Raw genomic sequence first — 13,552 nt, 5'->3', positions numbered from 1 at the left:
GAGGGGGGAGAGCGACAGAGGGGGGAGAGCGACAGAGGGGGGAGAGCGACAGAGGGGGGGAGAGCGACAGAGGGGGGAGAGCGACAGAGGGGGGAGAGCGACAGAGGGGGGAGAGCGACAGAGGGGGGAGAGCGACAGAGGGGGGAGAGCGACAGAGGGGGGAGAGCGACAGAGGGGGGAGAGCGACAGAGGGGGGAGAGCGACAGAGGGGGGAGAGCGACAGAGGGGGGAGAGCGACAGAGGGGGGAGAGCGACAAAGAGGGAGAGCGACAAAGAAGGAAGAGCGACAAAGAGGGGAGAGCGACAAAGAGGGGAGAGCGACAAAGAGGGGAGAGTGAGAGAGGGAAGCCGCAAAGATTAAACCAAGATCATCATGAAAACAAACATTGGCACAAAAATCTCCAGTGTAAACTATAGTGGAATATCATCGCAATGCCGAGTCCTATTAATGTCCAATAGCTAAAACTACTCAGAAAGATCATAATTATTCATATGTAGATAATACACGATATGAAGAAAAGGATTGGAGCACAAGTCTTAATTCAGATTTTACATCCGGCCGAGTCACCCTCACAGTATACAGCATCCCCATCCATCACCCTTTGGAAGGGGAGGGGGCATCCAACATGAGGACATGGTTGGGGGAGTTTGGGGAAGAGACCCAGTGGTCAGATATTTATGTCGGTGCTGTAGGAGATTGATCAGTAACTATTACATGACTTATCTGAACGTTCCAGTCGGCCTCAGACATGGAGAGTTTGTTGCACGTGGTCATGGCTGCCGTTATGTATAGACCCAGAACACAAAGGCAAAGCATTGCATCTACACTTACAACACGAGTGTTGCCGCAGGGTCCTACCTTGGAAGCCTTCTTGCTTTTCAGCTGTCGGACCACCTCTCCTTGCTCAGAGACCCTGCTGTATAACAGGGTGATGTCGGAGCTTGGAGGACTGGAGGGAGCAGTAGGTGGGGGGCCGCTGGCTGGGGCTGCAGGAGGTGGGGGGCCGCTGGCTGGGGCTGCAGGAGGTGAGGGGCCACTGGCTGGGGCTGCAGGAGGGGTGCCTGCCTTGTACTCCTGTCCAGCTATTTGCTTATATTGTGTTTTCAGCTCTATTAAACTTTTCACAGCCGCTTCTACCTGAGGCTTTAGAGCGAAAGAGAAGGAGCAGCAGAGCAGACACCAAACAGAAAGAAAAACAGAAAGAGTTTAAGAAAGTTGTGAAAGAAGCTGGAGAAAATCCCTGCAATCAGCACAGCTTAAAGGGGTCCTGGTGCCGCTGCCTTCCGCATCAGGAGCCTGGCAGGTATCGTGAACGCATCCTACATGACGTCACCACCACTAATGATGCAAAAAGCGAGTGGCGCCAGAGAACCCCTTTAAGACATTAAGTAAAAGGGGCTTTTCTGGAGACTTTTCAAAAGTAGTCATAGGATAGAGAATGTTATAAAACAAGGAAATAAGCATTACTGACCTTTTATATAGTCTCGACCAGCCTTCACATGACTACTGCAGTGATATATATATATATCTACAACACAAGGCCAGTGATTGGCTGCAGTGGTCACATGAGTGATAGATGGCCTGTTATTACTTTTGTTATCAGAAGGGCTGGGGGAGAGGATTAAAGTATTAGTAATGGTCATTTCTGCATTTTACACCATTCTTTACCCTTAGCCCACCATTGGAAAATCCCTTTTAGGAGAACCTTAAAGGCATCCCGATAACTCCCTTGTATAAAGCCACTAAAGGGTTCGTCCACTACTGTAAACCACTTTCTAAAGGATCCTTTTTCTCCCATGAAATGGCCGATGTCGACCAGAATAAACAATCGTCGGCGTAAGGATCGATAGTAGGTGTCAACAATCGTCCAATACACAGGGTCAGGCATGTTGGGATTTTCTCGGCTGACGATCAGGTTCCGCTTTCACTCTCTGTCTGAGCAAGAAGAGAGATTGTGCCTAGCTCAGACGGAATGTGAAGGTGGTGGACGATGATTGGCTGCAGCGGTCATATGATGCTGCCTGTTTAAAAAAAACATGGCAGTGCATACAGTGCAGAGTGAAAAAGTGACGGCGGTCTGTGAGGCATCAATAATTTTTCTTTTCCCTTACCCCCATGACCCATTTAGAATGTGTTTTAAAGTCATGGACAATCCCTTTAACATCCCCTATAAGCAAGAGTGGGGGTAGAAGGGGCTAAAAAGCACCAAAACAGGGTTTGCCTTTCAGGACTCTAGGAAAGATGGAGGACAAACCTCGACAAGCAGGGTGAACGGCTCATTGTCGCCTTACCTTTGGCGCCTTCTCTGTCTTTAGTCTACGCACCACCTCCCCTTGTTCGGACACCCTGTCATAAGCCGCTTTGGCGTCGCCACCATCAGAGGCTGCCGCTGGGCAGGAGGTGACTCCCGGTGCTGGAGCGTTTCCGGGTTTATAGTCCTGACCCGTTGCCTGCTTATATTCAGCTTTCACTGACAGGAGAGCTTTTACAGCCGCGTCGATTTCAGCTTTTTCGGCTTTCTTGGTTTTGAGATCTCGGACGAGGTCTCCCTGAGCTGTAACCTTGTTGTAGAGAATGGAGGGGTCTGCTGCTGAAGCGGGGGAAGGGACGGGGGCATCGTTCACCGCAGCTTCCGTGGGTTTTGCCTTTGTCTGTGAAGCAAATAAGTGACAAATTAAGAGATGTCATACTTATAGGGGGTCCAGGAACTAAATATGTAGGATAGGACATCAGTATCAGACTGATCGGGGGCACAGCTGTAGGACCTCCATCAATCAGACATCGATGGCCCACTAGGTCATGTCTGTAAATGTCCAGGACAATCCCCTTTAAAATTTAATTTTCGGGCTCATGATCGCAGCATGTTAAAATAAATATGCTTAGATGTGTTCCAACTAAAAAAAATATATATATACAACATATTAATGTACTTCTATCCTCACTGGATCCCCGATTTCCAGATATCAACCTCCATCCCGTGTACCGGCCAGAAGTGGATCTGCCGAACCCACAACCAGGGGAAATATCTGATGTTCAGGGCACCTTGGAAACCAGAAGCAAATTAGAAAGTTGTAGAAGTGACTATATTGAAGTAAATTTGCGTCATTTTGTTTAAATTGGACAATCTTTTAATCACATATTCCAAACTCTGTTTTAAAGGGACATCTAAAAAGTATTTTATTTTCTTCTCACTATAAAATCATCTGATGTCACGGCCACTAGGGGAAAAAAAACCAAACTTTACTATGTACCGACTATCTAAATTCCCCCTTTGCCATTATTGGGGTAGATTGATGAAGTGTAGAGGACATTAAACCATAGGTTTGATTGCAGGGTTAAGTCTGCTAAGGGGGATAATTAAAAATGTAAAAAAATAAATGTTTTTTAAAAAAGGAATATTTAGATCACCCGTATTTCCCATAATATAAATTCAGATATCTAAAAAAAAACATAGAAAATAACTTATTTGGTATCGTCTAGTGCGTAACTGTCCAAACTAATAAAACATGAAAAATATTCTTAGAATAAAAAACCTATATAAATTTGGTCATTTTATCGATGAGTGAACATCGTAAAAAAGGAGATTTTTGTGTACTCACCGTAAAATCTTTCTCTTAGCCTCTAATTGGGGGACACAGGACCATGGGTGTTATGCTGCTATCCACTAGGAGGCGACACTATGCATAATCTGAAAAAGATTAACCGTGGCTCCTCCTCTGCAGTATACACCCCTGGACGGCGTCAGCCTTCTCCAGTTTTGTGCAAAAGCAGTAGGAGGAACGTGACATGAATAACATAACCATGCCTATAAGAAGGCAACTATGTACGAGCTCAAGCAAACAATATGAGAACTCAACAGTAACTACGGCCCGGAAGGGCAACAGGGTGGGAGCTGTGTCCCTCAATTAGAGGCTAAGAGAAAGATTTTACGGTGAGTACACAAAAATCTCCTTTACTCTGTCGCCTCATTGGGGGACACAGGACCCTGGGACGTCCCAAAGCAGTCCCTGGGTGGGAAGCAATGGACGAATATTGTGCAGAAGAAGGAAAAGAGAATCAGATCTCCGGAAGGATGCAGTCCTAGACACATATATATGCAATGCCCTGACAAGGTCAAGCGTATGCAGAGCCTTTTCCACTCTATGAACCGGGACCAGACAAAAGGATGGCAGTGAAATTTCCTCATTGAGGTAGAAGTGGGACACAACCTTTGGAAGGAAGGATGGGACCGTACGGAGAACTACCTTGTCCTGGTGAAAAGCCAGGAAGGGCCGTCTGCAGGAGAGATGTCTACTGTAAGTTGTACGATGTCGGCATACCATGTACGTCTGGGCCAGTCCGGTGCGATTAGGATGGTTGGAACTCCCTCTTGCTTGATCTTCCTCACCACCCTGGATATCAGGGGGAGAGGTGGAAAAATGTACAGAAGCTGGACCTGGGTCCAGTCCTGAACCAGAGCGTCTGCTCCGAGCGACCACGGATCGTGTGTTCTGGCCATGAAGTTGGAGACCTTGGCATTGAAGTGGGATGCCATTAGGTCCACATACGGGGTCCCCCAGCGATGGCAAATCTGGCGAAAAATTTCGGGATGGAGAGACCACTCTCCCGAGTCTATTCCTTGTCGGCTGAGGAAGTCTGCTTCCCAGTTGTCCACACCTGGAATGTGGACCGCCGAGAGAACCGACCCGGTGTGCTCTGCCCAGTGGAGGATATATGACACTTCTCGCATCGCCTGGGTACTGCGGGTCCCCCCTTGGTGATTCACATATGCCACAGCCGTGGCATTGTCCGACTGTATTGTGATGTGAGAGGCTGCCAGTAAGTGATGAAAGGCCATCAATGCCAGGAGGATGGCACGAATTTCCAGGATGTTGATGGGCATGGTCGCTTCCACTGGGGACCACTTGCCCTGTGCCCTGTGGTGTAGGTGCACTGCACCCCAACCAGTCAGGCTCGCATCAGTGGTCAGAACCTTCCATTGACCTGTGAGAAAGGATTTCCCCTTTGCTAGCGTGGTTGGTTTGAGCCACCAGTGCAGGGACCTCTTGGTTGACGACGTTAGCCGGAACTCCCTGTCGAGAGAGAAAGGGTTTTTGTCCCAGGACTTGAGGATGGCTAGTTGGAGAGGCCTGAGGCGAAACTGGGCAAATGGGACCGCTTCTATTGCTGCCCCCATCCTGCCGAGGACTCTCATGGCAAACCGGCGAGATCGAGGGGGTTTGCGGAGGAGGGTGCGAACTCCTAGGCGGAGAGCCAGTGCCTTGTCCTTGGGAAGGAGCACTAGACCCCTGGAGGTGTTGAATAGCATTCCCAGGAATGTCAGAGACTGACTCGGGGTTGGTGATGACTTTTGTAGGTTGACTAACCAGCCCATGAGACTCAGTGTCGATTGTAATTGAGACGCTGAGCTCGCAGTCCTTGAAGGTGGGAGCCTTGATGAGTAGATCGTCCAAGTATGGAACGACGTGCAGGACGTCAATGGTGGCTGCCATGACTTTGGTAAACACTCTGGGAGCCGTGGCGAGTCCGAACGGGAGAGTCACGAGCTGGTAGTGGTCCTGGTCGATTGCGAACCTGAGAAATCTCTGATGGGCAGGTGCAATCGGTATATGCAGGTATGCGTCTTGTATGTCTATGGAGGCGAGATATTCTCCCTTCTCCATGGACGCAATGATGGACTGAAGAGACTCCATGCGGAAGTGACGAACCCGTACATATTTGTTGAGTTGTTTTAGATCCAGTATGGGCCGCACACTGCCTCCTTTCTTGGGGATTACGAATAGATTGGAGTAGAACCCTCGGAAGCGCTCGGCCGTGGGGACAGGTACTATGACTCCTGCTTGAAAAAGCCAGGAGACCGCTTGTCGGAAGGCACGAGCCTTGGCCGGTGGTTTTGGGGGGACAGAAAAGAAGAATCGGTCCGGTGGGTTGGAGGTGAACTCTATCTTGTATCCGGAAGACACTAGTTCCCTGACCCACCTGTCTTCTGTAATAGGCAGCCAGACTTGATGAAAGAGCAAAAGTCGGCCGCCTACGGGTGTGGTGTCTTCCGGAGTCCATGAGTCATGAGGAGAACGTCTGAGATTTTCATCCTCTGGGCTTAGACTGGGCTGCTTTTGACTACCAGGTCTTGTCTGACCTTTGCGTCAACCGTGAGTTGTCCCTGCGTGGGGAACGGTTACGATTTTGTGCTGGACGCGAGACGACCAGCCCGCAGAATTCCGAAAGGATCGGAATCGAGTCTGGTTACGCTTCTTATAAGTGTGTTTAGGTTTCAGTTGGGGAAGAGAGGTACTCTTACCCCCGGTGGCGTTGGGATATCATCGTGTCCAACTGTTCACCAAAAAGTCGCCCACTGAGGTAGGGGAGGTGCGTGAGGGACTTCTTTGAGGCTGCGTCCGCTTTCCATTCCCGCAGCCAGAGGATACGCTGAATTGTGATGGCGTTTGATGCTATCCCCGCTACACCCCTTGCTGAATCCAGAGCTGCATGAAGCATGTAATCTGCTATGACTGCTATGTGAACCGCTTGGTCCGACAGCACAGGAGCGGATGCTTGGAGGCCAGCTTGTAAATTTTTGGCCAAGGCCACAATGGCCTTGGCAGCCCAAACTGAAGCGAACGCAGAAGCCAGGGATGCCCCAGCAGCCTCGAAAATTGAACGAGCCATGCGTTCTACCTGCCGGTCTGCTGCATCCCTGAGGGTTGAGCTATCTGGCAGTGAAAGGAGGATCTGTGCTGCTATTCTAGAGACTGGGGGGTCCACTTCGGGTGGGTCTGTCCACTCCTTGGTATCCTTCTGTGGGAAGGGGTACCTCGCCTCCAGATATTTGTGATTAGAAATTTTTTTCTCAGGCTGTGAAAACTGCTTTTTAAGGATCGCCTTAAACTCTGGGTGGTTAGAGAAAACCTTAGGCGGCTTCAGAGGTCCTTCGAAGGAAATCTTGTGTTCTGGGGCCTCTAGTGGCGGATCAGAAATGTCCAGCACCCGATGGATGGAAGAGATGAAGTCCTCAACTAGCGCTGTATTGCTATGAGGGATTGGGATCAGGGACCCCTCCGTTTCCTTGTCCGAGTCGGAGTCACAGATGTCTTACGAATCCAGAGTATCACTGAGGCGTCCCCTGCTGGGTGAGCTGGGGCGGAGGCCTTCTCTGGTCGGGGATTGCGGAGATCTGCATTGTCTGCCCCTGGAAGGGGACGATCTAGATGACCTGGAACTACGGTGTCTCTCCCTAGAAGGGGATGACGCAGATGAACGTGACCTGTGGGTCCGCTTGCGTCCTGACCTAGACGTGGATGTGCCAGGGTCGTCCTGTCCCTGAGTCAAGCTCTCCCTTTTGCTTGGTAACGGTCATAGCCGAGGCAATGTGGAGGTTATCTATAGACTGCGTCATAGATTGCGACATCTGAGTGACCCATTCCGGCGTGGCATCAGACACTGAAGCATTGGCAGGGGCCTCTTGGGGCTCCGACACAGTAGTCTGGATGCAGTCCTGGCAGTGCGGGTACGTGCTGCCACTGGGGAGAGCGGTCCCGCAGGCTGTGCAGAATGCATAATAGCAGTCCTGCCTGGTTCTCTTGGACCTTGAGCCCGGCATAGTGCACAGAGTGCAAAAGGGCTGGCTATGCAGAGCACCTTACAGGGGCAGCTATGCAGAGGAACCTTATAGGGGAGCCTTATAGGGAATATGGATTCACAGCCGAGTAAAACAACCCAGCTGTGATCTTACCCCACCAGTTTTCTCCTAGGTCCAGTGCCGAAGAACCACAGTCCTGTGCCCACCCTGGAGACTGGCTGGACTGGTCATGCTGACTGGGAGATGCAGGGTTAATCCTTGCTGCAGTAGAAATGGCCGCCGAGGAGAAAAGGCAAGGGGAGAAGGGGGCGGAGAGCTGAGGAAAAAGGCGGCAAAGCTGTGTAAAAACGCGCCCTTTCTGTCTCGATCCGCCCCCTCTGTGACATTGTAGAGTGTCATATTTGTCATCCAGGGGGCGGAGAGGAGGCGGCGGCTTCAGCTAGGCCGAAGCTGCGGCCTAAATTAGATGCCTGATGCCCAGAAAGGCTCCAGGCCGGCGCGGACGTCCGGGAGGGGGTTGGATCTGAACAGGACCCCCCTGGATTTAAAGGCAGGATAGCGGTGGGGCTATAAGCGGAAGGGGGGCCCTGTGAGGGGTCCCCCTGAGGCAGTATAGAGCTGGTGCTGCCGCAGAGACAGGGGCGCAGGGAGCCCTGTGTCTGTCTGTGCCATGCCTGCCTGCACTTACCCCGGCCCCAACAGGAGCCCGCAGCTGGGCTGGGGACCCTGGATGCAGGCGCAGTGTGCTGGCCCATTGCTGGGAGCTGCAGAGTGCTGCCTGTACAGGCCCTACCTGAGGCGTCTCAACCCAATGCCCCCAGAGGGGGATTAGGGAGGGTGCTGCTATGACCTTCAGGGGCTTTATCCTCGCCTCGACCTCAACCCATAAACCAAAAGGAATTGGGGAAGGAGGGGGGATCTCGACATCGAACCAGCACCCAAGGGACTGGGGAAGGAGCGACATAGGGGATAGCCATCTCTACTTCATCCGGGCGCCCCGTAATAGGGAACCAAGGAAGGAGCCATGCCGGGAGTCTCACAGGAGACCCACTTTTCTTCATCTGTAATCCGTTGGAAAAAAAACGGAGTAAAAAAAATCTTAGGTGTGCCTCCTATGCGACACTAAGCAAAAACTGGAGAAGGCTGACGCCATCCAGGGGTGTATACTGCAGAGGAGGAGCCACGGTTAATCTTTTTCAGATTATGCAAAGTGTCGCCTCCTAGTGGACAGCAGCATAACACCCATGGTCCTGTGTCCCCCAATGAGGCGACAGAGTAATATATCTCATAAAAATCAATGGTAAAAACATTTTTTTTTTCGCTTTTTCTGCCACACTTGAAATTTTATTCCTATTTCCCAGTGCTTAGTATTGTGTTGTGGAAAACTACAATGGGTCCCGCAAATAAAAAAAAAAAAAAAAAAAAATGTAAACGTACGCAGATGGAAAAATAAATATGTCTCTTGGGAGAAGGTGAGAGAAAAAAACCCCCCGCAAATACTAAGAAAAAAAAAAAAAAAAAGATGGAGGTTTCTCCAAGAGATTAAAAATGGGTTTCCTAAATGGAGCATTTTCCGTCTATTCTTAACACTCACTTCTTTCTTGACGCCGGCGGATTTCGTTTTCTCCTTGGAGCCAGAAGTTGGCATCTCCTTGGTGTGCCCATCTGGGATGTAGATCAGGACACAAGGAGCCTCCATGCAGCTGTTGGGGCTGAGAAAACAGGATTTTTGGTTGCTTACCGTAAAATCTGTTTCTTGAAGCCTCCATTGGGGGACACAGGAACCATGGGTGTATGCTGCTGCCACTAGGAGGCTGACACTATGCAAATAAAAAAGTTAGCTCCTCCTCTGCAGTGTACACCCCACCGACTGGCATTAAACTCTTCAGTTAGTGAGAAAGCAGTAGGAGAAAGAACAAGGTTGAAAAACCATAACCACAAACTTGAGAACTGTAAACGTGAGAACAGTCAGAGAACATATAACAAAAACATTGGGAGGGTGCTGTGTCCCCCAATGGAGGCTTCAAGAAACAGATTTTACGGTAAGCAACCAAAAATCCTGTTTTCTTTATCACCTCTCATTGGGGGACACAGGAACCATGGGACGTCCCAAAGCAGTCCCTAGGGCGGGAAAACAGACTTCCATCAGGTCAGAGGACTCACCACTGCTGCCTGCAGGATCCTTCTGCCTAGGCTGGCGTCCGCCGATGCGTAGGTATGGACCTTGTAAAATTTGGCGAACGTGTGGATGGCAGACCAAGTTGCCGCTTTGCACAGCTGCAGGGCGGAAGCCCTGTGGTGCACCGCCCAGGAGGCGCCGACTGCCCGGGTAGAGTGAGCCTTAATCCCAGGAGGGGGCACTCTGTTCTTGACCCGGTAAGCCTCCAAGATTGCCATTCTGATCCATCGAGCAATAGTCGCTTTAGAAGCCGGCTGGCCTCTGCGCGTGCCATCAGGAATGACGAAAAAGGAATCCGTCTTCCGGAAAGTGGACGTTCTGTCCAGATAGATCCTCACAGCCCTGACAAGGTCCAGCTTGTTCAACGATCGCTCCAGAGGATGAGTCGGAGCTGGACAAAAGGAAGGTAGAACGATGTCCTCGTTGAGGTGGAAGGTGGAAACCACCTTAGGAAGAAAAGAAGGTGGGGGCCGGAAGACCACCTTGTCCTGGTGAATGACCAAAAACGGAGGGCGGCAAGACAGGGCCGCCAGCTCGGAAACGCGGCGAATGGACGTGATGGCCACAAGAAAGGCTACCTTCCATGATAAAACTGATAGAGGAATCTCCCTAAGAGGTTCAAAGGGAGAAACCTTCAGAACGTCCAGTACCAGGTTTAGGTCCCATGCCTCCACAGGGGCCCTGTACGGCGGGACGGCGTGGGCTACCCCCTGAAAGAAGGTCTTAACCTGTGGCCGAGAGGCCAAGGTCTTCTGAAAGAGGATGGAAAGCGCAGAGACCTGACCCTTCAGGGAACTAAGAGCCAGGCCCGAATCCAGTCCTGCCTGAAGGAAGGCCAAAAGAGAAGGCAGGGAAAAAACCATAGGCGGAACGCGGTTGGACTCGCACCACCGGAAGTAGGCCTTCCAGGTGCGGTAGTAGATCCTGGAAGACGAAGGCTTCCGAGCCTGAATCATGATGTGAATCACCCGGTCCGAAAGGCCGGACGCTCTCAGAACCGCGGTCTCAACAGCCACGCCGTTAAACTGAGCGACCGAGAATTCGGGTGGCAGATCGGACCCTGGGACAGCAGATCGGGCCTGTCTGGAAGGCGCCAGGGAGCGTCCGCGAGAAGGTTGACGAGCTCCGCGAACCAAGCTCTCCTGGGTCAATCCGGGGCGATCAGGATGACCGGCACCCCTTCCGCTTTGATCTTCTTCAACAGTTTGGGAAGTAATGGAAGGGGTGGGAACAGGTAGGGCAGCTCAAACTGTGACCAAGGAATGGCCAAAGCATCGACGCCCACTGCGAGAGGATCGCGGGACCTGGAGACGAACTGCGGAACCTTCCTGTTGACTCGGGACGCCGTAAGATCCACATCCGGAGTTCCCCATCGAAGACAAATCTGATGGAAGACCTCCGGATGCAAGGACCATTCCCCTGCCGCGAGGCCCTCGCGGCTGAGGAAGTCGGCGGCCCAGTTTTCCACGCCGGGGATATGCACCGCGGATATCACCGGAACCGTTGCCTCTGCCCAAAGGAGGATCTTGGATACCTCGGCAAGGGCCAAGGAGCTCCGAGTCCCCCCCTGATGGTTGACACATGCCACAGCCGTGGCATTGTCCGTCTGGATCCGGACTGGAAGGCCCCTGAGGATCCTTTCCCAGTGGCGGAGGGACAGGAAGATGGCCCGAATTTCGAGGACGTTGATCGGCAGAGATGACTCCTGCGGCGACCAGCGGCCCTGAACCGTCAGGTGGCGAAAAACCGCACCCCAGCCGATCAGGCTGGCGTCCGTTGTCACCACCTGCCAGTGAACCGGAAGGAAGGACCTGCCCTGGGAGATGAGAGGTGACGTCGACCACCAGTTGAGAGACCGCATGACCCGAAAGGTGAGTCTGATCGGCCGATCCAGGGAGAAGACCGACCTGTCCCACTGAGACAGAATGGCTTGCTGAAGGGGTCGCGAATGGAATTGGGCGAAGGGAATCGCTTCCAATGTAGCAACCATCCTCCCCAGAACCTTCATGGCCGAACGGAGGGAGGGAGGTCGAGGACCCTGGAGCAAGCGTATGTCCCGACAGAGAGTGGATCTCTTGTCTGTGGGAAGGAAGACTCTGCTCTGACGAGTATCGAAAAGCATGCCCAGAAAGATGATGCACTGAGAAGGAATAAGACAGGACTTCTTCCGGTTTACCAGCCACCCGAAACGGGCTAAGGTGTTGAGAACAATGGACAGGCTTTCGTGGGCCTGAGCGAAGGACGGAGCCTTGATGAGGATGTCGTCGAGATATGGAAATAGGACCAGGCCTCTGACTCTCAAGATGGCCATCAGCGCCGCCATGATCTTCGTGAACACTCTTGGCGCGGTTGCGAGACCGAACGGCAGGGCGACGAACTGAAAATGATCTCGTTGCACTGCAAAGCGCAGGAAACGGTGATGTCCGGGAAATATCGGGACATGGAGGTAGGCGTCCTGGATATCTATTGAGCATAGAAACTCCTGAGCCTCCATGGAAGCAATTACTGAACGAAGGGATTCCATCCTGAAGTGTCTCAGGCGAACTCTCCTGTTCAGCAATTTGAGGTCCAGAATGGGGCGAACTTTGCCGTCTTTTTTCGGTACCACAAAAAGATTCGAGTAGAAACCCGTGAAGCGTTCTTTTTCTGGGACGGGAACGATTACCCCGGATTTGAGCAGAGAAGCGATGGCTGAGAAGAAGCCCGGAACTAGAGTGGGGTCTCTTGGAGGACGGGATTGGAAGAAACGATCCCGAGGTCGGGAAGCAAACTCTATTTTGTATCCCGAGGAGACAACTTCCCTGACCCATGCATCCTCTACTGCGGAAATCCAGACGTCCCTGAAAAGGAGAAGACGGCCGCCCAATCTGGGAGTTGGGCTGGAGTCTTGCCGAGAGTCATGCCGAGGTGGATCTTCCAGTCCTGGGCCTGGAGGATCTACCCTGGGAGAAACGAGGACGCCAGGACGGAGTGGGCCTAAAGGACACCGCCTTCTTCTCTTGACGTGCCTGTGGCCTCTGTTGCTGCTGGGAAAAGGAGTTTGACGCAGCGAAGCGACGAAAAGGCCGAAAAGAACGAAACTGTCGTCTAGGAGGAGGGCGACGAGGCTTAGCCTGGGGGAGAAGAGAACTTGTACCCCCGGTGGCGTCCTTAATTATTTGGTCCAGCTGGGAACCAAAGAGGCGAGAGCCCTGGAAGGGCAGACTAGTGAGGGACTTTTTGGAGGACAAGTCCGCCTGCCAGGCCTTGAGCCAAACGGTCCGGCGGATGGCAACGGCATTGCTGGAAGCTTGAGCCGCACAAGACGCGGCATCCAGGGAGGCGGAAACCAGGTATTCACCAGCGTGGGAAATCTGGTTGGCAAGTTCCGCTAATTGCGCGGGAGGCGCCCCATCCAGGATACCTCGCCGAAGATCCTTGGCCCATTTTGAGATGGATTTTGAAGCCCAAGTGGACGCAAAAGCTGGACATAGAGCCGCTGAAGCCGCTTCAAAAGCAGATTTTGCGAAGGATTCTATAACTATCGTTAGAATCCTTCAGAGATGCTCCGCCAGACAGAGGAAGCACCGTGTTGGTGGACAGCCTGGAAACAGGGGGGTCCACCGAGGGAGAGGCCGTCCAATTGGCGGTAAGTTCTGGAGGAAAAGGATATAACACACCCAGGCGTTTTCCCCTCTGAAAACGCCTAGTGGGGTTCTCTCTCTCTCTGGACACGATTTCCTCGAATTCAGGATGAGGAGCGAAAAATTTTGAAGGTGGTTTGGCCCGTCTAAACGAAACCGCCTGATCTGCG

General features: G+C 52.1%; 1 protein-coding gene across 2 annotated transcripts in view; it reads right to left on the bottom strand.

Annotated features, from left to right (window-relative positions):
* Window positions 1–13,552, bottom strand: part of EPRS1 (glutamyl-prolyl-tRNA synthetase 1) — a 78,254-nt gene that overhangs the window by 23,833 nt on the left and 40,869 nt on the right. For both annotated transcript variants that reach the window (XM_069768477.1, XM_069768478.1), the window contains exons 17-18: window positions 9,175–9,292; window positions 2,293–2,652 (exon numbers count right to left, since the gene is read on the bottom strand). In XM_069768477.1, the coding sequence (XP_069624578.1) occupies window positions 2,293–2,652; window positions 9,175–9,292 (478 nt within the window). The remainder of the gene's footprint in view (window positions 1–2,292; window positions 2,653–9,174; window positions 9,293–13,552) is intronic.

The sequence above is a fragment of the Ranitomeya imitator genome, chromosome 5, assembly GCF_032444005.1.
Source record: "Ranitomeya imitator isolate aRanImi1 chromosome 5, aRanImi1.pri, whole genome shotgun sequence".
NCBI classification, from domain to species: Eukaryota; Metazoa; Chordata; class Amphibia; order Anura; family Dendrobatidae; genus Ranitomeya; species Ranitomeya imitator.
The sequence above is the reverse complement of the archived record's forward strand: the minus strand, read 5'-3'. Positions and strand labels throughout refer to the sequence as shown.